Here is a 23,240-nt window from a genome sequence, read left to right on the forward strand (position 1 = left end):
TGCCCATTGAGCAGTGGCTGATACAGGTCTCCAGCCCAGGCAGCTGGTGCAAACCTTATACCTCAGTATTACTGAGCTGGTCTAACACTCATCTAAAAAGAAGTCTTCAAATGCTTTAATACTGAAAGTAGGGAACATTGTACTCGAAGAGATTCCAAAATACATTGTTTGACAGTGAGAAAATATTTTAAATAGACCCCAAAAAGCAACAAATAGGTCAAAACCTCACACATTATCAACAGAGGAAATATTTTCCAAGGTAAAAGAAAACTGAATAGAACAATGTGTCAAAAAAATGATATCTTTAAAATGCTGGCAATGTAGTAATTCCAAAAGACATTCAGATGTTTGTTTCAGTCCCCACAGCACACATATGTCCAAGGATTGACTTTAACCAAGTAAGAAATTATTTCCAGGGATGGATATTCTCCTTGCCTGAACTCTGAGCCAGACCCCTTCACATAGCTCATGACCAGAGGGCGAACCTTGCCTGAGCTAACCCTGCTTAAACAAGGTACCTCAGACCCCTTTGGTTAAAACAACTACAAATCCAGTGAGGTGTTCATCTTTGCATGCCTCATATCACTGAAAATCTGATCCAAACACTGAAGTCACATCTGGTTCACTTAATGGTTTGAAATTTCACCTGCAGCTGAGCAAGTATAGAGTTTCTCTTCTGGCCAACACCAGACAACACAGAGTTTATACATGTTCCTCTCTACAGCCTTCCTTGTGTGAATTGCCAGTGTAGTAGAGAGACAGGTTTGTTTTGGAGCAGCAGCAGTTCTGATGCTTCACCTATGAGACAGTGAGAATAGCCAAAGGAAACGGAAAAATCATGCTTGTTCTACTTGAGATCGTTATTTATTCAAAGTGTAAAAAATACCCAACAGAGTCTGTAAAACTTCACACATCCACAGTGAATGTCACAGGACAACCTCTCCATCCTCTCTGCCCAGCAGGCACAGGGCTGCCCAGCCAGTGCCTTCTCCATTTCCACTGCTGTCTCACAGCCCATGTGCCAGAGCAGGCACCAATGCAGTTTCTGTTTGTGCCTCCAGGCAGCTGAAAGGTAAATCCCTCTCGTTCCCACTCAGCTCCTGCAAAAGTGACTTACAGGAAAGTCCCTGGGCACTAGGTCACCACAGGAGAGCTTTGGGACAGCCTCAATTCTCCAGGGCTGGCTTATCCATCCAGGGCCACGCCAGGCTGATTTCTGTACAGGCCAGGGATGCTGCTGCAGATGTGGGCAGGAATCAGGCTCAATAATACAGCAATCCCAAAAATTGCTGCTGAAAAAATACTTTTGTTCTACCTTGGAGAGAGAGACTCTAAAAACAGTCCTGGGAAATGCAACTGTATAAATAACAGATATGTTACTACATAGGTCATAAATTATTTTGTTGTATTAAAATACATATTTTTGAAAACCAGTATTTGTAACCCTAAAAATCTATGCAGGCCAGTGATAGGATTGTTTTACACAGGGATTGATAAATTCTCCCAATAGAAGTTCTTAATCACTAATGTAAAGAATACAAGGAGTCCTATGAGAAACTATTGTCTTTTCTGTTGCTAGCATTTCTGTTAAAATCACATGCCTTGTTTCTTCCATCAGGTCAAGTAATCTGACATAGCCAATAACTGAAACTCTTTCTGTACAAGGAGGTCTTGCAAAATCCACCCAGGGTTCCGTTCAACTAGTGAAGTTTGATAACCCACAATATATAAACACATCCAGAATGTGAGTGGAGATCCCTCCAATAAACGTACAAATACACATTTCAAAACAATTTAGCAAGCAGTTATCATTTCAACTTGGCTGAATCTCTCCCATTCAACATTTGGCAGAACGTGTACCATTTTCTTCATGAAAAGCATTTATTACAAAGAGAAAAACTAATACATACAGTACCACTGCCTGAGAGACTTGAGTGGGGAATTACACAGATGAGAAGTGCTTTGTGATATGCACTCAGATCCAAATTCCAGTGGAGCTGCAGGACTTGAATAAATGATTAGCTGATCCTGGCTAAAAAAGACATTTAGATAAATAATTTAGATAAAATAGGTTGCTCTTCAGGATTCTTAAACTTGTAAAATGTTTGAAACCCAAAAGTCTGAGCTGAGCCTCTGACACCACTGATACCATGGTGGAAGTATGGCTGACTGCATAACATAGCCCTGCTCTGCAGAGACAGGTGTTTTCATGACCAAACCACCAGTCCCTGGCTGAGCCCTGTGGTCTTCCCCACCAGTTTTGTCAGGAGAGCCTGCAGCAATGACAGGGCTGGGCTGGGAGATTTCTGCAGAAGCGTCTAATGTGGGGGGTTCAGTATGATTACAAAGAATTACAACACTACACACAATTTGCAGAGTAGGCTCTTGTAAGACTTTAAGTAGCACAGCTGATATAAAACATACTCTATTAATCACAATGCAGCTAGAAAATGCCAGCTAGGCCTGATACCGGAAGGCCTGTGCGGTGCTCTTGAAAAAGAAAAGTGTTCAGAGCCAAAATACAACCACAAAACGTTCTCTCTGATGGTTTGTTAGGAGTAGATTGGGTTTTGTCTCTTGATTTCTCTCTCTTTTGCACATTTCTCTGAATTCAGAAAACAGAGTTGTTAGAAAGGGCTGCTGTATATTTGTGTGTAATGATCTGTTGAGCATCAAGCCACATGTTTCATGCAAACATGGGAGATGTAGAAGGTGAGACTCTCAATCTTCACGTTCATAGATATTTACCTGATCTAGGAGAACCTGCTTCTGAAGGGAGGTTGGACTAGATGATCTCTAAAGGTCCCTTCCAACGCCTACCATTCTGTGATTCTACGAACACTCCCATGTTTGCCAACCAGAGAACTGAGAATAAAATACTTAGCATATTGCAGCGCATGTACCAAACAACATCAAGCAGAGCACACTCAGAAATGTTGCTTAATGTCCTCACACTCAGTGTGCACACTTAGCTTTATGAAAATAAAAGTGGTCTAGGAGAACGAGGCCATTATCACAGAAGTCTTTCACCGGGTACAAAACAGCAAACCCCAAGTGGGATTAGCAACGTGTTTCTGTAAAGCTCAGACAGCATCTGCCCTGCTGCATCCTCCTCCAGAATGTGTCACAGACAGAACCACTGACTAGGTGGCCTGCAGTGCTAGAGCAGAGCCGTGTATGCAGCCATGTGCTTTCCAATCAGCCTAGTTACTGTCAGCAAAAGTATTCGTTAGGTTGCCCCTCTGTCTTTGGTATTGCTTCAGAGTCCACACTGGATCGAGCAGACAGCAGCCTGTTTGACTCATCAGGAGTATGTCTAGTCAAGTATTCTCCTTCCACACCTTTTGCCTTGGCCCCTGGAGACAGGGTCTCAAAAGTGACATAGGATTCCTGAATTTCCTTGGGTTTCGTCACAAAGCACTTTTTGCAGCGCCTTTTCAGCGCTCCACAGCAGACCACTAGTGTCAGAGGAACAGCAATGACACAGGCCACGCTGATCACAACTACATTGATGAGCTTCTGGGTCCCTCCTGCGCTGACAACTTCGTCTGTTGAAAATATGATGCACTGCTCCTTCCTGGGGATCAGCCCTTTCACACAGACGCAGGAGATGTATTTGGTCTTTGGCAGCAGCCCGTAAATGGTGACCTTGGTCTTCCCTGGCTCCACGTTGATCCGCCGCATGTCTCTCTCTCCAAAGACGGCGTAGAGGACGCTGAACACCGTTGTGTTCTTTGCCAGAGGCGCCTTCCAGGCCAGGGTGATGCTCTGGTCCGTGTCTCCGATCACCCTGACAGATCTGACCATCCGCTCCGGCTCCTGCTGGCCAGTAGCTGGGCTCACCAGCAGGTTTCTGGGGTTGTCTTGTGCCACATCTGGGAGCAGGCCCTCTCCAGTGGCCGCTCCAGCCCCCAGGGTAGGCACGGTGGAGGTTGTGATAACGTACCTCGCCACTAGCTTGTCATTGTAGGCAGCCGCTTCCATCGCGCTGGCCTTCCCGCTCCACACGCCTTTGGCTTGGTTAGGGCTGGGGTCATCCGTGCTTTCTGAGTCTGTGATGATGAGAGATATGAATGCCTCTGTCGCCCCCAGAAAATTCTTTGCTTTACAGATGTACTCTCCAGAGTCAAGATAAGAGACTACAGGCAGGCCCAGAATAGACCAGCTCATCCCATCACTGGAAATCTCTTGGTGAACTGAAAGGAAGGAAAAATGGAAAATAAATAGGCAATAATCAGTAGAACTAATGGCATATTTTGCAGAATATTAAGGTTCCATCACTCAAATATCTTCTCAATACAGCAAAATCATCATTTGTTTTTGCAACTAAAATTAAAAGTAAGTCCAAGACAAGGACATTAACACTAAAATTAGGTTGTTTTGGGATTTACATTGCTCCAGAGTAAATATTTGTGAAGAGTTTGATGCTATTTCCTCCCAAGTGATGTAAAGTTTGAAAACAAAGCAGGAAAGGTCCTTCCATTTAACAAAAAAAATATACTAAAAGCTCTCTGCAGGTACAATACTGTAAAGAGTGGAATAAGTAGGTGATAACACAACCTATTTGAACATTAGATTAGATGAAGTCTTCTGAGACACAGAAAATACAAACAGTGGAGATTTTCTGCTAAAAAACATCTATGGAGTAGACTGGAGTATATGGGAAAAAATAGCTGTAAAATCATATCCCTTTTAGTACTAAATTAGTGCATGTTTTTATGTTGAGCCAAGCATAGGGAAGTCTGTATGCAGCTGAGTGTTGATTTTCTCACTCGATTTTCCAGGAGGCTAAAACTAGCTTTTTTTGCCTTTTTACATTTGTGCAGGAGTAAAAAGAAAGAGCTGGGATCATGCAGAAAAGTAAGGCACCTTCATTATTTAACCAGTCTCCTTAGGATGAGCACATACTATCTCTGCCCTTTCCCACTGAAAGATAAACCAGGGACGTGTCTGAAAGGCAAAGGTAAGATAGGATGTGAACTTCTCCCAAGCCTTTGTGGGGTCAGGATCCTGCCTTTGCAACCAGGGCACGTTCCAATAGCAGTGACATACAATAGCAGCAGAAGGTACATTTTCAGTTTAATTATTTACTGAATGGGTATATTAAAAACCATAAAGCTACAGGTCTTCCTACAGCACTACCCATATGTACAGACTGTGGACTGTCTCTCACTTCTGTTCAGAACACCAGTGTTTTGAAGAGTCTGTGCAGTGGCACAGAAGCTGCTATTGATGAGAAATAATATATATTTTCAGCCAACTTGTTATTGAAAGGTGTTAAAGTTGGATTTAATGGGGCACAAAATACATCATTCTCAGTTGCAGCTCAAAGTAAACTCACCATACGCTTTCAGAAAACATTCTCTGGTTTATTTTTTTGTTGTGGCTCTCTTTCAAGTGTAGGAGGGATGCTCACAGCATGATGGGTAGACATTATCATTATGAGGAGCAGCTCTGCTACATCCTGCACATCATGCACAACAGAGCAATGACTTGTGCAGATCTCAAAAAAAGAATATTTATTACAAGTGCTTCTACTGCTGTGAAAGAAAAACGTTCTCTCCCATTTCTGTGCACTGAGGAGCCCTGTAACCCTTTGAAGATTACACCATATACTCTCCTGAATTTAGACCCTCTATGAAAAGTCAGGCCTAGGATACAGTAGCATTCAAGGGAGTCTGGAGGGATGAAGGTTCAGATCCTGACCTAAGACCTCTAGGGTGAAAAGGTCAATTACCTTGACTCCAGCAAAGGTTTCTTCCCTAAATTCCCCACACATCCAAGGACCAACATTGCAATTTTAGGTCCAACCATTCTCATGAATGAAAATAAAAGCATGAGCAGTCACAAAAACAGTAGCTGTTTGAAGGCTTCCCATACAAGAAGAGTGAGCACAGATGAGAGATCCCAGTGTGTTTCTCACAGAACATTTTTTGTAAGAGACCTTGACAATCCATCAGAAATGAACCATTTCTTGGAAGCATTGTCACTGAAGTATTGTACCCTTCACATCAGACATCTCTCTGTCAGAGTTTACTGATTAACAGTAGCTCATCATTAGCCTCAAAGACCCTTAAAACAATTCGGTGGGAAGCCTTTTCCTTGACTGAATAACTAAACAACTAACTTAAAACAGCCTACAGCTAGACAGATATCATTTCTTCCTCTCCAACAGATTTGCAGAAAACCCCTTTGGCTTCCCACAACTGTTACGGCACAAAGCAAAAGCTTCTTACATGTTACACATTTATCTGATGATATGTACAGCAACATGCAATTTTACAGTCTACAGAAAATGACAATGCAATAGTGAACTATGTATCACTGCCAATTTTAATGGATTATGATTTGGCATCATGTTCTTATTTTGGGCTCTTTATCAGTGGAAAGGATTTATTGTCAGAGACACTTCCATTTGCTGAACAATTTGCAGTAAATAAAGGTGCAGGTCTCTCTCTCAAATTCCACATGTATGAGAAAAGCTGCAAGCAAACCCACCTGTGCCATTCAGTTGAGCACCATCAGCTCTTCTCCAGCTGAGCTCAGGGACAGGCACTCCTGTTGTCCCACACCGCAGTAGCACCGTGCTGCCCAGGATGGTCTTTACTTTGGCTACGGAGGTATGGACAACAGGGCTTTGACACTTCCTTAGCTCAACTTGGCTGAAGAAGACTCCTGCCAGGCTCCGGGGAGTGAAGCATTTCAGCCTGGGCTCAATGAACGCTATGTTAGGAGACTGGAAGTTTAGGAAATGGACCATTTCATACAGACTGCAGTCACATACCCAAGGATTGTCTTGCAAGCCTGTCAAAACAAATCAGTACACTGTCACTCCAAAAACATCTTTTCTTCCTGCCACTTCTGTTTCTATTTTTCAGCAGGACAAACTCACATAGGCTCCTAATCTTTCTAGCAAGGACTGTCTATGTATACACAGAGAGAGGGATGGGACACATTTTGTTCTAGGATGGAAAAAACAAGTAGCCATGTGGTGGGGGCAGTTGTTTTGTTTTGGGGTGTTTTGGCGTTTTTGTTGGCATGAAGAGAATAAATAACTAGAGAACAATTTATTCCAGATTCCCTGGCAAGCCCCAGTTGATGGCATGGCACCCTCAAAGCCCCAGAGAGCCCTCAGGGGCAAAAGCTTGCAGCTTTGGCACAGACTATCAGCCGTGAAGCTACCGCTGGAAGTACTTCTTCCTGAAGGACACTACAAGCAAGGGCTTGCAACAATGCACTGTAGACAAAGGAAGGGAATAGGCTGACTCTATTATTCATGGATTGCTTTTTTAAGCCTTCATGAGAAACAGTCACTAGCAGAGAGAAATGGAATCATGCGGCTGTGTGCTCTCATTCTACTCCTGAAAGGCAAATACGGTTCATATACCTGGTCCCTATGGGTGTACGCAGGATAGGACCTAAGAGATGCAGTTACATTTACATGTGTTATACATTACCAATGTATATGGTAATATACATTACCATATTAATCTTAGCATTATACTCATTTGAAGTATATGAATTTTTTAGGCTCCTGGCACAAATAATCTGTGCACAGCTGGCTACATAAACACACTGACAAGGGAGCATCAAGGCATGATCTGTTCTTCTCAATAAAATACTCTCCTAATCTATCTCAAATGAAATAACATTTCTACATGTAACTTGACTCTAAAAAATAAATAAATAAAATAATACTATCTAGGCAGTGTTTTGTCATGCCTTAAATAAAATAAGCAATCCCAAACAGTCAGCTTTGCCTTAAAGAACTTGATACTGCATCTGGCAAAACAAGCTGAGGAAACACCTGCTCCTCTCCTGACATTAATGAAACCTTTAACAACATCTGCTTATGACTCTAAAAGCTTTCTAGATGGCAATTTGAATATTTTTTTAAGTCTTCTGCCTCGTTCCACTGCAATCTGGTCTTAAAAACTTTACCTCCCTAAATTTTTCTGGAGAATAAGGAGCAGTGTGTGCTTTCCAGAGTGAGAGAAAACTTGTAATGTCTCTGATGAGATTATCAAGCACCTGACCTCACATCCATGTCTGTAGAAGCAGCACACACAGATGCACACACCCCACAGAACAAATGCAGTCAGTGGAGCTGGGTCAGCTCATAGCAAGTGAAGACAGCAGATGGCAACAACTCTGAGCCGTCATCAGCCTGCCGTGGATTTGAACCAGTGCACGATAGCTAAAAGGCTGAGTAGTAATCCCCTGAACTAGTCCTCAAAACCTCATCTGGGGACACTGCAGTGGATTTAAGACAGTTGTCTGTAACATGCTCAGTGGACAAAACTGGGCAATTGCCCCAAAACCATACTTCTGAGGAGACCAGAATTGTCACCCAAAAATTGGGTTATTTTAACATTCTATCTGTCCTTGAAGGCAGCAACATCTTGATGGCTTTGGGGAGACCAGGGTTTAATTCTATGTAAACAGATAAACAATGCTCTGAAAGTGACAAACTGCCAGTCTGGACCCTGATTTTATGCTCAGTGATGGTTTTACTCCTCTTTAGTTTGTACATAATAAGTATACATCTTTTTATTTAATGCTGCTTAAAATGGACCGATTCTATAGTAACTATTTATAAGAGCACATGAATGATGTGGAGCTCTAGTTCTATTTGTATTTCTGTTAAAAACGGTAGTGTCAACAAATAAAAAGAGCCTGAGCAAGAGTCACCAGTTTTGCATTAGAAAAATTCAAGCAAATGCTGAAATTGATGTCCTAATAAGCCATGTGTGAGGAGCTTGAAGTGAGTTTAACATATAAATGAATCTGCACACTTGATATGGGGTCTTAATTTGTACACAGTAACCACAGTGAGTGACAACATTGCGATAAGATGCAGAGCTCTTGACATTTGTACCCCCGGCAAAATGATAGGCACTTCTCTTACCTAGGATGATCTTGGAGTTATCGTTGGGGAAGTAAGGAACAGCCTGGAGGTTGGCCCAGGTGGCAATAAGAGCCTGAGGAAGAGTCATCAGCTTATTGCTAGATATGTCCAGGTATGTGATATTCTTGATGTAACGAGCAGCATCTGGAGGGATTGAGGTAAGTTCGTTGTTGTGCAAATCCAGGAGCCTTAGCTGTGGCATGTCAGCCAGGGTTTCCCAGGGGAATGATATTAAGTCATTCCCATCCAGCCTTAACTCCTGCAAGCGACGAAGGCCCTTGAAGGTGATTGGACTGAGGCTGGCAAGAGAGTTATAGGGCATCCACAGGTATTCCAGGTTATGGAGCCCATGGAAGGCCTCTCCTGGCACTCTGCGGATGGCTGTCTTCTCTATCCGAAGCTTGGATGTATCTACAGGGATGTTCACAGGAGTGAGGGTCATCTCTGGGTCATTACATAGCACTGTCCTGGTGGGGAAACACAAACATAGATGTGACTTTCTTGTATTTTGAAAAGACTTGTAAACTTTATTTTAATGCAAGATTTTGACCTGCCTTTCCTCTTTCACAAGATTTCTTTGTGTCATTTCTTACTTGCTGGTGATCTCTGCATCATCACCATGAACACACCAACTTGCAGTAATTCATCTGCACCTTTTGACTGCAGCAGTGTTGTGCCTCTCCTGGAACAGTGTGAGTCTGAGCCTGGCCCATACAGTGTTCCTGCCTTTTTTTTCCTTTCATTTTTTTTTAAAGTACTTATGATAAACAGCAGTGACCACATTCACGCACAACACAGGATTCTATTGCATATTCAACTAAAACAATCCATAAACTCAGTAATAAAAGACATATGAAAAGAAGCCTTACTGATGTGTGGGATAGCAGGAAGTGATAGAGATTAAATATGGCACAGAATCTTTGGATTGTGAAATGAGGAAAGGCAGCTAACAACTCACTGTAAATACACCACAGCAAGCTCTGCTTTACTATGGAATAGTCTGGAAGGTGTGTACAGAGAGTAGCAGTCACTGCACCACAGGAATGTATAGCTATGAGAGTGAAACTGCAGAAAATTAACTCTCTGGAAAATGCTACATTAAAGCAAGGCAGATTTATGCATCTTAACTGTTCCTTGCCATTTCTAATCTCTAGCGATCAAATCATGAAAACCCCATGCTGCATTTTATCAGCCTTCCTGCAAAAACTCATGACTTTGGATTTGCCAAAATGTGGGATTGTAGATAGCTATGAGGAATGAAGTGAGACAAAATAGGTGTCTCAGACTGCACTTCAATTTGCCTGTCAACGAGGAAAGAAAGGCAAGTTCTTTCTTCTTCAAGCCGCCTTGCAAAAGGTAACAGGTTAGACAGGCATGTCCCACTCCACGTGCTAAACAAGATACCGCAAGAAATGTAATGTGATCAGTCAAGTAACATTTACTTATCACACTGCCTGGCTGATAAACAGAATATTACAAACCTGCCAAAACCACACTGGGTTTGGCTGAAAGCAATTATTCCTCTGCTATCAACAAACACAAGTAACATCACTGATCCGCTCACACGAGTTTCCCAGCGTTAAATGTTGTTTGCATCTACGCTTCAATCGTTAATTTCTAATCAAAGCACACTCCGTTACTCGCATCCAGCATCTTCTATGTGGCATTAAATCCTGCCCACCCTTAGCTAAAAGTTTAAAGAAGTGAAAAACCTATCAAATAATAAAATTACAGAAATTCTCTCCCAATAACCCATTGTTGTTGTTGTTCGGGCATGACACAAAGTGTTTGTTAACAGACACTATAGCAGTGAAACAACGTGCTTCTCTCAGTGTTCCTGAACTATGCCAGTGAGCACTAAACTTTTACTCTATGGGATAATCTCCTTCTCCTAGTGAGAAATATGAATCATAATGGGGAGGGGGGGAAACCAAAAGTGAAGTTATACTCCTGAAGGGACAAATGGATATTGCTTTAATATGTATTTTACCAAAACACACTACAGCTTCTTCCAGTCACTGAGATGAAATTCCCCTGGGAACTGTAACATTTATGGAGCAGTAATTGGCTCTCCTGATATTGAACTCCTTTAACAATTGCAGACTGCTTGTGTCTCTAAGACGCTTCTCACTGGTATTAAATCTACAGCACCATAAAAGAGATCAGAAAATAGATCTATTCCATGGGAATACAAAATATAGGGGATAACCTTTCAGTACCGTGGTCTTGTCTAGAAAGAAAAAAGCCCTTCCAAAGGATTTTGTAAATACTGTATCTGTCACAAAACCTCCTCTGCTGTGAATCACACCTTATAAAAATGTAGCCAGTGTGTCATTAAGTCAGATCATTACTTTGTGATTATCCTTCAGAAAGACTTTTTTATTACAGTCCTTCAGAGGAATGTCTGTACAACAGCATTGCATTCAGAAATGGATGTCCTTCTGGTCTTGCCATCTTTTGGAACTTAAAGTTTCCAGTCCGAGTATTATCTTCTTTTATTTTTACCTCTTTTTTTTTTTTTTTTTTTTTTTTTTGGTTCATTCTCATCTACAATCAATCTTCAACTTGATTTTTTTTTAAGTTAACTGAATTGCAGTTTTTGGTATCACAAGCATAAACCAAATCTAGTTATGCTTTAGAAACAACCCAGCAGAGCCCAATAAGTCCTTTTAGAACAAGCATTTTCAGCATAAAGGTAAACAAAGCAAAATGCTATTTAAATTTTATTCCCTTTTTGCCATTGCACCGGTGGTAATCATGTCACTTCTGTTCTCACAGAGGAGATGCCCAAACGCTTTCTGTGAAAGCAGCTTACTGTGTTTTCAAAGCTAATCCTCTGCAAATAAAGCTAGAGCACAAAGTGACTGGAAAAATAATGGACACGGAATCTAGGCACAATGTTTTCTCCTCCGAGCATCCTCACTGAGGAGAAGCAATAAAAACCCCACCATCCAGAGAAAAAGCAGCAGTCCCCTTGGGAAGGTATCGGCATACCTGGCTTTGCTTCCTTCGCTGAGGCTGTGGAAGGCGCAGCTGCACTGTGAGGGGCAGGAGCCGCCGGCTCGCGGCAGTCCCCCGAGCGCTAAGCAGCACAGCAAACTCACCGCGGTCCACATGGCTGCCTGGGCATGGGAAGGAAGGATGGAAGGAAAGACACCTCAGGTCTGCACAACGTGGAGGGTTTCGCCTATTGTTTTATCCATTGACTGGTCACATCTTGTTAACTCCCTTTTGTTTTCAGCCACGCTGTGATCTTCCAGCCCTCGCTGAGTCCATCAGATAAAAAAGGATAGGCAGGGATTAAGGATGGGGACTTGAGTTATTTTCATGAAGGTGCTTATTGCTTCCTGGAATGGTACTGACAGCATTTCTTCACTCAGGGAGCCCCAAGGAAACATCCATCTCAAACAATTTGTGGCCTTTGTGCAAGAAAAAAACAAACATGCTTTTTGGGGACCTGCATCTCAGGCAAGATAACTGTTATCTGACCAGGAATTAGCAACAATTTACTTCCTCACAGGGAACAGGGAATACTTAAAAATAGTTTCTAGTGCTGATGGAATGTAAGTCTCCTAGGTAAGAACACTTACATATATATAGTGATACTATTAAAAGGCTTTATTTTCTTTTTAAAACTCCTAGTTTGATTAAGCAATTATTGAACTGTTGGCAACATGCCTGATATTAATAAACAATGAATAACCCAGCAAATATGTAAATATTTCAGTTTATATCAGGGCTAGTGCACACCTGCAGGACTGAGTGCTGCACTCGGGCTTGCTGATAGAGCAAAGCCTAGATGAGGAACCATTTCTGGTGAGTTCCACCTGATGCAGGGCTGTGGAACAGCTTCAGGAATGCTTAGAAAAGCTCAGCTCCGTCTTAAGGACAGCCCAGGACCTAGTATCAAGTAATTTTTGTCCACATCCCTTGAAGAGAGTTGTTTCACATCAATTAGCAAAGACAAAGCGGATGGACAACACCCATGTTTTCAGTAGCCTCTGTGTGACTTCAAAGAACACTGCACATGTGAGAAAAGCAGAACCCAAATATGCATAAACATAAAGCTTAAGAAGTTGCTACTTGAGATAGGAGCAGAATTCTATTAATACTAGCAAGGTTTATACTACCTCAGGTTTATAAATAATATTATTTTCTGTTGAGTATACAAATCGCTCACACCACAAATGTGTAATACTCTCTTAAATATAAAAAGCTTTGAAGAAACTAACATTAATTTCAGCCTCATCAGATTGCTACTCCCTCACTTCCCAGCCATACTGCATTGCAGTTTTGGCAGAAAACAATGACCCCCGTGTCAGGCACAAAACAGAAAGTACAGCTTAAAAGTTACCAGAAATGAGGAGTTACTGAATAGAGCTGAGCTGCTAGTGATAAACCACTAACCAGACACTACTGCTTCAGAGACGTTTTAAGAAAATATTTCTCTTCCAGTTCTGGAGCTTAGGAAAGCCTCAGTGCCCAGGGGACAGTCACAGATGCCTCACTCCAGCAGGAAACATGGGTAATTCTACAAAATCCTTTTAACTCAATAGAAACTCTGACATCTGCTTCACCCAAAGAAATGGGATTGTGGAATCAAATGTGGCTGACTGAAGCATAAACCACGTAGCATCCTGTTGACCTTTCACTACTGGTCACTTCCCAGTGTCCCTTTTCTTTATCTAAGGTAAAGAGGAAAACCAATTTACAACCAGAAAGATTTCTCTAAAAATTAGGTTTTCTTGGATCTTACTTATAGAAAAGTGCTCATCACTGTCTCTTCTGTCCGTGTTTGAGTACGCCACTGCTCTTTTGCCCACCTCTTGTAAATCATCATCTAAAATCATATTTCCTTAGGAAAAAACTACAGCTCTGCATCTTTGTAAAATTCTGGTTGGATCTACATTTGCCCTTCTCCAGACAAGCATAGAAGAATCAAACCCTATTAATTACTATCAAGCCAAGGAAGAAATAGGAGCAATCTATCCCAAAAGACATTTACCTTAGTCTTTTGTCAGTAAAAACAACTAAAGATAGTCCAAGGTAGCTGTCAAGATGGACAGGATATTCCAAAATAAGCGTAACATGAACAGCTTCAGTTACCTGTTATTGAAACTGGTCTCTTTTCCTGTTGGCGACAGAGGGAATTATGGGAGTCCAGTTTCCCAGCCAAGTTGGATGCAAAAGGCTACATGGTGTAACTACCCTCACGTCTCCAGTACCTCCCCACTGCCCCTTGCTCTCCTGCCCAGGCTGAGGACCCATCTGTAAGAGGAGGCTCCCTATGGGATAAATTGGCTGAAGTAGTCCCAGCTCCAGACCTCCCACCTCTTCTTTTCAACAGTCCTCTCTGCTGTGAACCTATTGATTTGGCTTTTCCTTTTGAATATGTCATCAAAAGTTATCAGAAGTGCAGCAGTAACATCCTTACTCCTACATACAAACTGCCCAAAGGTTAATGAGTATGTTACCGTAACAGTAGAAGGTATCATTCCTGACAAAGATTACTTGCCAGCTTACAGCTGTTTCCATGTGGTATTCATCCCGTGTTCTTCAGCCAAATGAAATTACACTGGCAATTTTTCAATAATTGTTGATAATGAACTCTCAGGAGTTTCAAGGTAATCTTGATGGGCTTTGGGGCTAACTATTAAACAGACATTTTATGCTGCCATAGTTTCACATAAGCTTGTTTCACAAGTAACTCTGATAATTAATTAAGGCTCATAGAAATCACTGAGAGGATGGTACAAAGGATTATTTTCCCCATGCTATTTTCACATTTTATATTTATTGTTGTTCAAACAGAAATACAAGTATCTCATTCTTTATTTCTGAAGAGACATGACGCAGTGCTGCTCATTAAATATCCATAGTCGTTCGCTCATCGACTTCCATTAGGTCCCATTTCTAGATGTAATGATTTCCCAGTTCCCTTTAATGATCTCCAAGCATAGATCAAGCTCATCAGGATCTTTAGTGCACTCATTGGTCAACTTGCCTTACTGCCCACATTCTGCCGCAGCTCAATAGTAGCAACATTGACTGAAATATCTCTCCCTTCTGAAGTTAAATTCTACTCAAAAAAGCAATTCATCGTAATTAGCCTCCTGCCTCTATGTTCTTTGCATTTGATAAAGTGGTTTCCCTCTATTGGAGCCCTGGAATGATAAACTTGTAGAAAGTAGCCAGTAACTGTATGGTAAAATTAACTTTCACGAACTTCAATTTTGCCTCACAAATGAAACATCTAAGTTACAACTAAATGCTGGCAGCAGTAGAAATAAACTTAATTTATAAAAAAACAAAAGCAGCCAATAAAGCATGCCTTAGCAGCTGCTAATGCTCTGCACTTTGTCAAGAAAGCTGCTGCTTAGTTAACATGACAGACTCACTTGTGAACAAGAAAGAGAAAGACCTGATGGTAAGCTGAGAGATAAACAAAAATGGGAACATTAACATGTTTCCCACCATGGAGCATATATGCAAGTGTGTCAGAGATGTGGAAAAGGGAGGGAAATGGACCAGTCAACTAATAACCTGATTCTGTTTTATCAGCACTGATATGTTTGAGATGTTCTTCCCCATTGGCTATATTCTCTTCTAATTCTTCACCGGTACATCATCACCAAATAATGGGTTAAGCATCAAGCCACACAGTCACTTATGTTAGGTTTGATCTGAGTGGCCAAGAGAGTAGGACTGGCCTCATCACAAGCAAAGTTGGCAAGAGGTTCATCAGGAGGCGAGGAAACCAGCTCAGGTAGGCTTTGGACATAAGAAGCTGGAGGAGGAGGAAAAGGAGGATACACTCCCTTGGTGCACAGGCTCCATAAACAAAACAGCAAATAGTTTCCCTGGTGCTCAGGCTTCATAGGTGCAACAGAAAGTAGCAGGCAGGAGAGAGGATTGGCCAAAGAAAGGCAGTGAAACAAGACACTTAAATACATAAGGGTACATTCCAGTACTTGCACTTCAGGGACTGAATGACAGGAACTGCAAGCATGTGCAAGGCAGCCAGAGTGAGTGAGCTGCAAGAAGATGCTGCTTCAGGATACATCCATGCTCCCCCCCTAATTCAGTGAGGTGGAAGAGATAAAAAGCTGGAAACAAAATCTGACTACTGTGTTCAACAGACCATGTATTCACTTTTACACACAGTTCTGGTTTGTTCTGAAGTCTTGGTTTGCAGTGCACAGTTTTCTAGATCCTCATGGTATTCTTGAGGCTGAAGTGTATTACCTCCTCCCAACCACTGAACGATATTACTTAGTTTGAAATGAACACTCAGTAGCTAATTTCCTTGTAGGTGCAGGTGATATTTATATGAGACTTGTTAAAATCAATATCACCTTTTGCAAGTGCCAAAAGTACCAGTGCAGAGTAAAAAAGACCATTTTCATGACAGACAATTCCATCCATAATGAAACTAGTGGGAGTTAGGCCCTTCACTTCCATGGGCATAATTCTCTCTAAATCATAAAAAATAGTGCTCCCTCCTGCTTACTTAGGAAGTAAACAGTTTCTTCCCTGCACTAAACTAACAATATGAGGTGGAGAAAACACCATACAAAGAAGCAGCCAGTAAGGGTTTTCCAGCAGAACTGTAAGTATTCGTTTTGCATTTTCTGAGAACAGCCAGATCAGTTGGTTGCATTTTTGGTGTAAGCAAATGAAAAGCAAATAGGGTCAAAGTCTACTGTCAGTAAAATTCAGCACATGGCAATCCTGCCTTTCTTTCCTACACGGTATATAACTTAGAGAAAAATGTTGGCTTTGTTTTTAATCAGTATAGTTCCCATTTTTTCCTACATAGACTTTTGGAACCCAGAAATGTTCTATCCTCACAAGTTCAAATGCAAAACTTGAGTGACAAAGTCAGTATGCTTCACTAAGTCACTCATTTTTAATTCGTCCACTGGATAGAATCCATTTTTACTTGTTTTCACTACATACTTAGAGAAATGTGACATAAAGCAAATATGACATAAAGCAAATAACTCAGCATATTTTATCATAAATGAAAGTTATGAAATACAATATTATCATGATTTTGTCTGAAAGTTTGATTAGCAGGCAACACAGGCCAGACACTAAATCAGTTTCATTAGGTAAATGCATCTCCAAGAAGCTTCTGGCAGGGCACATCTTTAAAGTGGAAAATCCTTCCCACTGATGCAAGTTAATGCATTATGTCATTCTAAATTGGATCTTGCACTTAATGCTGATGAAGGCAGCTCCTCCAGGCCTATAGGACTGAAGTCATTAATAGACCTCTAGGCGTGCTGAAGAAATAAAACAAACTCAAACAGGTTTTGGCATGGAACATTAGAAGTCCATCAGTGATATTTCTTTTATGCATACATTTACCTTGGGTGTTGTAGCCAGTACTGAGCAGACCTCAAACCCAAGGGGGAAGTAAAAGCATATATCTCTCTTACGAACCCCGCATTTGACCCATTTGAACCATTTCTGCTCACACAGCAAAAGCTGCTTCATAAGGCCACATTGCAACCAGTAATGCAAAGACAAAGTCTAGCAAAAAATGCAGGTGCACACCAATCTGCCTGGCCTCTCCGCCTGTCCTACCTTTGGGCTTGTGCACCTCTTATCATAACTGATGCCAATTTAAAATGCTGAGTGTTCATGACAGTATCATGCCCAGAAGCTCCAGCTACAACGGGAGGATGATTTCCCCAGTAACCAGTAAAGCAAGTTTAGCCCTGAAGTGGAGGAGTGACACTACCTCTCACCTCACCTTAAGGATGGAGTGGGCCAGTCACAACAGCCACTGTTCTTCTCCAAAGACCCAAAGGGACGGGCAAAATGTCACTGGGGTCAGGCATACAGGACCCCAGAGTAAAATTCTGTGGGACAAACCGTGAAATCCTTGGCAGAGGGAAAACAGCAGATGAGCCATCTATATCTTTCTTAAATGCCCTGTTTTGGATACTTATGAGTCTTGGGTACTTATGAGAGTGAACTTGTGTTGTCCACTAGATCGAAGCTGGAAGATGCTTCCACCCAAAAGCAATAAATGTACAGAAAATATGTGCAATTCCATATCAGTAAATGCTTTAACCACCCTAAATCCATCCACTGAGGTAATGTCAAGAAAAGGATACAAATGAGAAAAACACAGTTGTGTTCCACAGCATTCGCTTTTTTAGAATAGTAATGTTTCTGAGTAGTTTTGTTGTACAATAAAAAAAAAAGAGCTTTAAAGCTCAAAAGAATACTCATACACTCTATAGTCATCTATCAGCTTGCTCTCCTGACATTACACCAGGTAGTAGGGGATGAAGGGGAGGAAGAAAAGGGTAGTAATAGAGGAAGAAAAGAGAAGCACTGCAGCAAATTCTCACTACTGGAATGTATGATTTACAAACTGTTTGCTGTTTCACATTTATACTGAAACGATGTCCAGGAGAAAGGCATAGGCACTCAAAAAGTTTTTTATCAAAGACTAACACTTATATCTGTAACAAAGCACAGCCAAAGAAGACATGACATAAATATTAGGGAAAGAAACATGTAAACAAATCAAGTGTACCATTTTTTTTCTATATATACATATATATATATATATATATAAAACCAGTTGTATTTAAAGCTTTTTTTTAACTAATTAAAAAAAAAATAATGCATAGTCTCTGCTAGCCATAAGTTCGACTGACTTCTGAACAGAAGTGAAAAGGGGATTTTTATGAGTCTCCTAAAAAGGGAAGGTAAGACTGGAGAAGAATTTATATGCCTGTACACATACACACACACACACATATAGAGTTACCAAAACATACACCTGGAGCAGCATAAATGTAATGTCCAGCAGCATCATGCTCACCAAAGAAATACTATTCTCTAAGATGCTACAGCCACATCCAACTCCACTGTAGTTCACTTTGAGGAATGGCCATACCATAATCACATCTGATGTAGCTATTCTAAATGGGTGAAACTTTTTTGGTTCATATTCCTGGTCCTTCTTCTCTATTGCACCTTCATTCCTAAAATCCAATAAGGTTCCTACAGTTTAACAAAATCAGCTAATTTGGGTTTAGCATCCTTAGCTGCATGACAGGGAGGGTAACGCAGTAATATTGCTGACTGCAACAATCTTTTCTGATTTGGATTGTAATAGTATTAGTCTAAGCCCTGCAGAGTCACCTCTGCTTAAGAAACAGTGCTTGGTTTATTTTGCTTCCTCGGACATGGGAGAAGAATTAAACTTCCGGCACTGTTTATCTGGCTCCTGAATGCACATGGAGTATAACGGTTTATACAGCAGCCCCGTGCCCACTTTCCAATCTGATAATCACCAATTTTTCTATTCTGATTTACCTGCTTACATCCTCAAGATTTGGAGACTGAGTATATGTCCTTATAGAAATGCCAGTAAACCTCTTGAAAGCTGCAGGTCATCTATAGGGACCAAGAAAAATAGGGGGGAAAAAAAAAGAAGAGTTAAGAAGAGAGAAATGGTAGGAAGAAAAGAAAAAGAAAATTTTTGCTCTGGACCATTCTGTTTTCTTAAGATTGCTCTTCTCAGAGCAATAAACTCCTCTCAATTAGTTCTCTTCAATGCAGAGGGGTTGGGCTAGATGATCTCTAGAGTCCCTTCCAACGCTATCATTCTGTGATTCTATGCAATGTATATATGTGTGTATATATATGTGTATATATATATATATGCATTTGGTGAGGTCATAATTGGAGAATTATTGCCTGTGTAACCATTCCTGATTTTATTATGAATGTTCTTGGACTAAATGCTGAGCTTCTGTTTGTTTGTTTGTTTTTAATATGAATCTTTATGAAATAAAAGATGGGGGATTTAGGGAGCTAGTAGCTGGAAATCAGGGCATGCTTCAGGTAGCCTCTCACCTCCACAATTGTTCTATTCAGGAACTGATTGGGTTTTTCCCACCAGGAACAAAGTAACCAAAAGTTGGGTAAGAGAGCCTGGAACTATCATTTTGAAATGGCACATTATGAAAACCTTTCCTTCATTAGCTAGCTACAAGACAAATAATAATTCACCAACATCCTCACATTAGAGTATACAACAAAAGTGTAACCAAAGGCTTTGCCTTCATCATTATTAATTTTGTTTTGTGAGATAACAGAATGTAGTTTTCACAAGTTTCATCCCTCTCTAAATTCAGTAAGAGGCAACTCAACTTGAAGAATACTCTGAGCTCAAAGGACTGGATAACAGAAGCTAAAACAATTAGGCAATCTTGTAAAAAATAGTAACCTTTCTTTCCTGGCAATGTGGGGGAAAGCCCTGGTTAATTTACAGGTGTGGTTTGCAAATAGTTTTGTTGATTGTCCCTGACCTGCACTAAAAAGTCCACTTGGCTAACACAAGAAGCCTTGATACATCTCTTTTAAACAATATGTGTTGGTCAGGTTTCTGTGGGAGCCTTCAGGAGAAGAGAGAAGCCTAAAGAGCAGAGCAGGCAATGACTGTAGTTAACCTCAAGCTTGGAAAGTGATTGGACTGTTACTTAATACAGCCACCTGAAAGGCAGACATCTATCTGAAGTAGTCTGTCGGCTTTCTTAACAGTCAGTTAAGAGGAGGAGGTTGTTTCAGAGCACAATTTGTCCTGCCCTAATACAGGAGATGCTTGGGAGCTGCCCATTCCCTCCAGTAACAGTAGAGAAAGCCTAGCTTAGCTTAGATAATTAGTATATCTGTTTTTTATGTGGAAAAATTAGATATGATGAATCTCAGTGTAAACACAGATCTTATATTTACAGATCTTATACAGATCTTATACTGAAAGTAAGGAAAGCTGTGCAGAATTCAGTCTTAAGGAATGTTTGTGAAGAAAGTATCAGCAGAAAGTTGGGTGAAATGCCTACACAGACATTGGTAGAAGACTGCTAAGACAAGCAAGATATATAACATCACAGTGTTGGGAAAAATTAGGTGCTTTTGTCATACATCATCAGTATCATAGTCATTGAGTAATGGTTCAGAGCCAGTCCTGTTGCTTCCTGTAAGAGTGTAGTAAATAGAAGGAGAGCTGTTTTGCAAATGCTTTCAATTCAACTAAAGCCTCTGATTTTAACAGAGACTTTTTTCTTTTGTGAACTGGGTACTGGCCTTTGAACCAGAATTCCTGAAAGAGTTACTATGGTGCACGCTGTAGGAAGGCCTCAGCCTCACATGGCAAACTAAACAAAAGTGTTTAAGTATATCCTCTATTCTGTAGGACTGCCTTCTCCTCTCAAGTCCTGAAATATGCTGCTATTCATCAGAGAGAGAGAGCATATTTCCTTGTTTTGGGAATATATATATGTGACCCTAAAACTAGTAGGCTAACTGAAAGCAAAACCTATTATCTATAGGTGTTAAAAATGCATTTTGAGACACAGGTCATGGCAACAATTATACGTATTTGATAATGATAATGATAGGTGTTTCCAGCAATGACTAAGAAGTCCATGATGCATTTAATGTCCTAGTAACACTACTAATTTTCTAGCCTGGGTAGATGTATCTGTATTTACTAAATATGTATTCAACTTACTGTGAGTTAAGCTACTTGTCTCTAGAGGGGTAAGTTAAATATTAAGAAGGAAATGGCAAGCCTCAAGTGACGCACAGCGGCGTGCAGGAAGGTCAGTCCCAGCATAGCCTGCTGTCGGCTGGCTGCGCAGTGTGCAGTGCTTCCTGCCTCTCCAGCCATCCCAGGCCTTCACCACTACCTCTTCCTCCAAACAGCTCTGGAGGCAGATGCAGAGAGAGCCAGATTGAGGAGCAGGTTAGCCTGATGGAGTGCTGAGGGAAAAGGTTATTCAGTGGTCCCAGCCTTGCCCAAAGGGCCGGCACCTGGCCACATGCTGCTCTGCAGGCTTTCCTGCACCATCCCTCCAGGGAGCAATGCCAGCTACCTGCCTACAGTGTGGGGTATATTCTCAATCACTGCTTCCAAATCAAATCACTTTTACACAACTGCAACTAGTGGGGCTCCAGACGACATGGTTTTTGGTTTCCTTTCCCTGATGAAAAGCATTTCCCAAGGGGGCCAACATTACCACTCCTTTCTGAGACGCCAAACTGAAGTCCCCTTGTGGCTGTTTTCCCAGCCTGCTTCTGCTGAAATGCAGCACTTTGTCAATTAAAGGTGGTTTTCAATATAAAAAAGTCAAAGATAATTTGGCTAAACCTGCATCAGAAGAAAGGATTAGGAAGGCAGAAGAATCAATTAGCAAATCTGTGAATATAAAAAATATGTCAGTAATCTGCATTGATTGCGTGGAGAAAATTCAGAGTGCATGAACATCCTGTTATCTTTGCACTGCACCTTTTTTGTTGTGCTTGTACCAATGCATATTTTACAAAGATTAATATGCTCCCACCAAATCCATACAGTCTTATGAAATCCATGGGGACATCTGGCATGAACCCATCAGATCTTTTTGTGTGTGTGTTGCTTGCAAACAGATTAGTAACTAGTGAAGTATTCTTAAGTGAGAGGGGGAAAATGAAACGGATGTTTTATTGATGCAGAGGGATAAGTTAGAATTCAAGATATGAAGTGGCAAGATAACATCAGGTTGAGTGAAGGCCTTTTCCTCTGAATCTAGAAAAAGAAAATACCTACCAACAGAGTGCATAAAGTAGAAAGGGAACACTGAAAATATCATAATTTAAGAAGTTAGTAAATGTCTTTGGCAAACTTGTTATCCTTTGCCATGTTTTCACTGACTTCACAGAAGCACATGATGTGAGGTTGTATTTTACAGGAACAGAGGGAAAGGAAATGAATGCACTTTCGTTTTATCAACTGGAAAAAGAGCTATCATTAGTAGAGTCTATCAAACTCAATAATATGTTCCCTATTTACACCTCCTCTTGGCTTGAAAAAACCCCTTATAACCAACTGAATTTAAAAGTAATTTGGAGTATATATCATGCAATAGAATCCCAATGAACTATTAGAAAGTCAGCTTAAGACAATATTAAAAATACATATTGAGAGCCTGGTGTAAAAAGTCGCTATTGATACCAACTGCACTTGAGTCAGACGCTGAACCACCACAGCAAAGCTTGCCTGTGACTGACTTGTGTTATTAGACTAAGCATTGACGAAGCAAACAAGGTTAGACACAGAAACTTTTAAGATACTTGAAGAAAAGCAGCCAACAAGTTCACAATATTAACTCTAATAACGATCTGCTAAATCCAAAGGGGCTGGGGTAGTAGTCTACTTTCATGGAAAACGTAGTTTTAGAATGAGCAAAGTCTGCACCACAGGCTAATACACACCACAAAAATACCAGTAGTGTAACACATTTGGGAGCTTTGCTTTGGA

General features: G+C 41.0%; 1 protein-coding gene across 11 annotated transcripts in view; it reads right to left on the reverse strand.

The window, feature by feature from the left end:
- Positions 1-289: 289 nt before the first annotated feature.
- LRIT1 (leucine rich repeat, Ig-like and transmembrane domains 1) overlaps positions 290-23,240 on the reverse strand; it is a 68,935-nt gene continuing 45,984 nt past the window's right edge. For 5 of the 11 annotated variants that reach the window (XM_062000710.1, XM_062000708.1, XM_062000707.1 and 2 more), the window contains exons 6-9: positions 11,903-12,030; positions 8,909-9,375; positions 6,499-6,804; positions 290-4,196 (exon numbers count right to left, since the gene is read on the reverse strand). In XM_062000710.1, the coding sequence (XP_061856694.1) occupies positions 3,214-4,196; positions 6,499-6,804; positions 8,909-9,375; positions 11,903-12,030 (1,884 nt within the window). In that variant the 3' untranslated portion in view covers positions 290-3,213. Of the gene's footprint in view, positions 4,197-6,498; positions 6,805-8,908; positions 9,376-11,902; positions 12,328-19,252; positions 19,334-23,240 lie in introns of all 11 variants that reach the window. The other 6 variants (XM_062000712.1, XM_062000714.1, XM_062000713.1 and 3 more) reach the window with 5 other exon arrangements.

The sequence above is a fragment of the Colius striatus genome, chromosome 8 (assembly GCF_028858725.1).
Source record: "Colius striatus isolate bColStr4 chromosome 8, bColStr4.1.hap1, whole genome shotgun sequence".
Taxonomy (NCBI): Eukaryota; Metazoa; Chordata; class Aves; order Coliiformes; family Coliidae; genus Colius; species Colius striatus.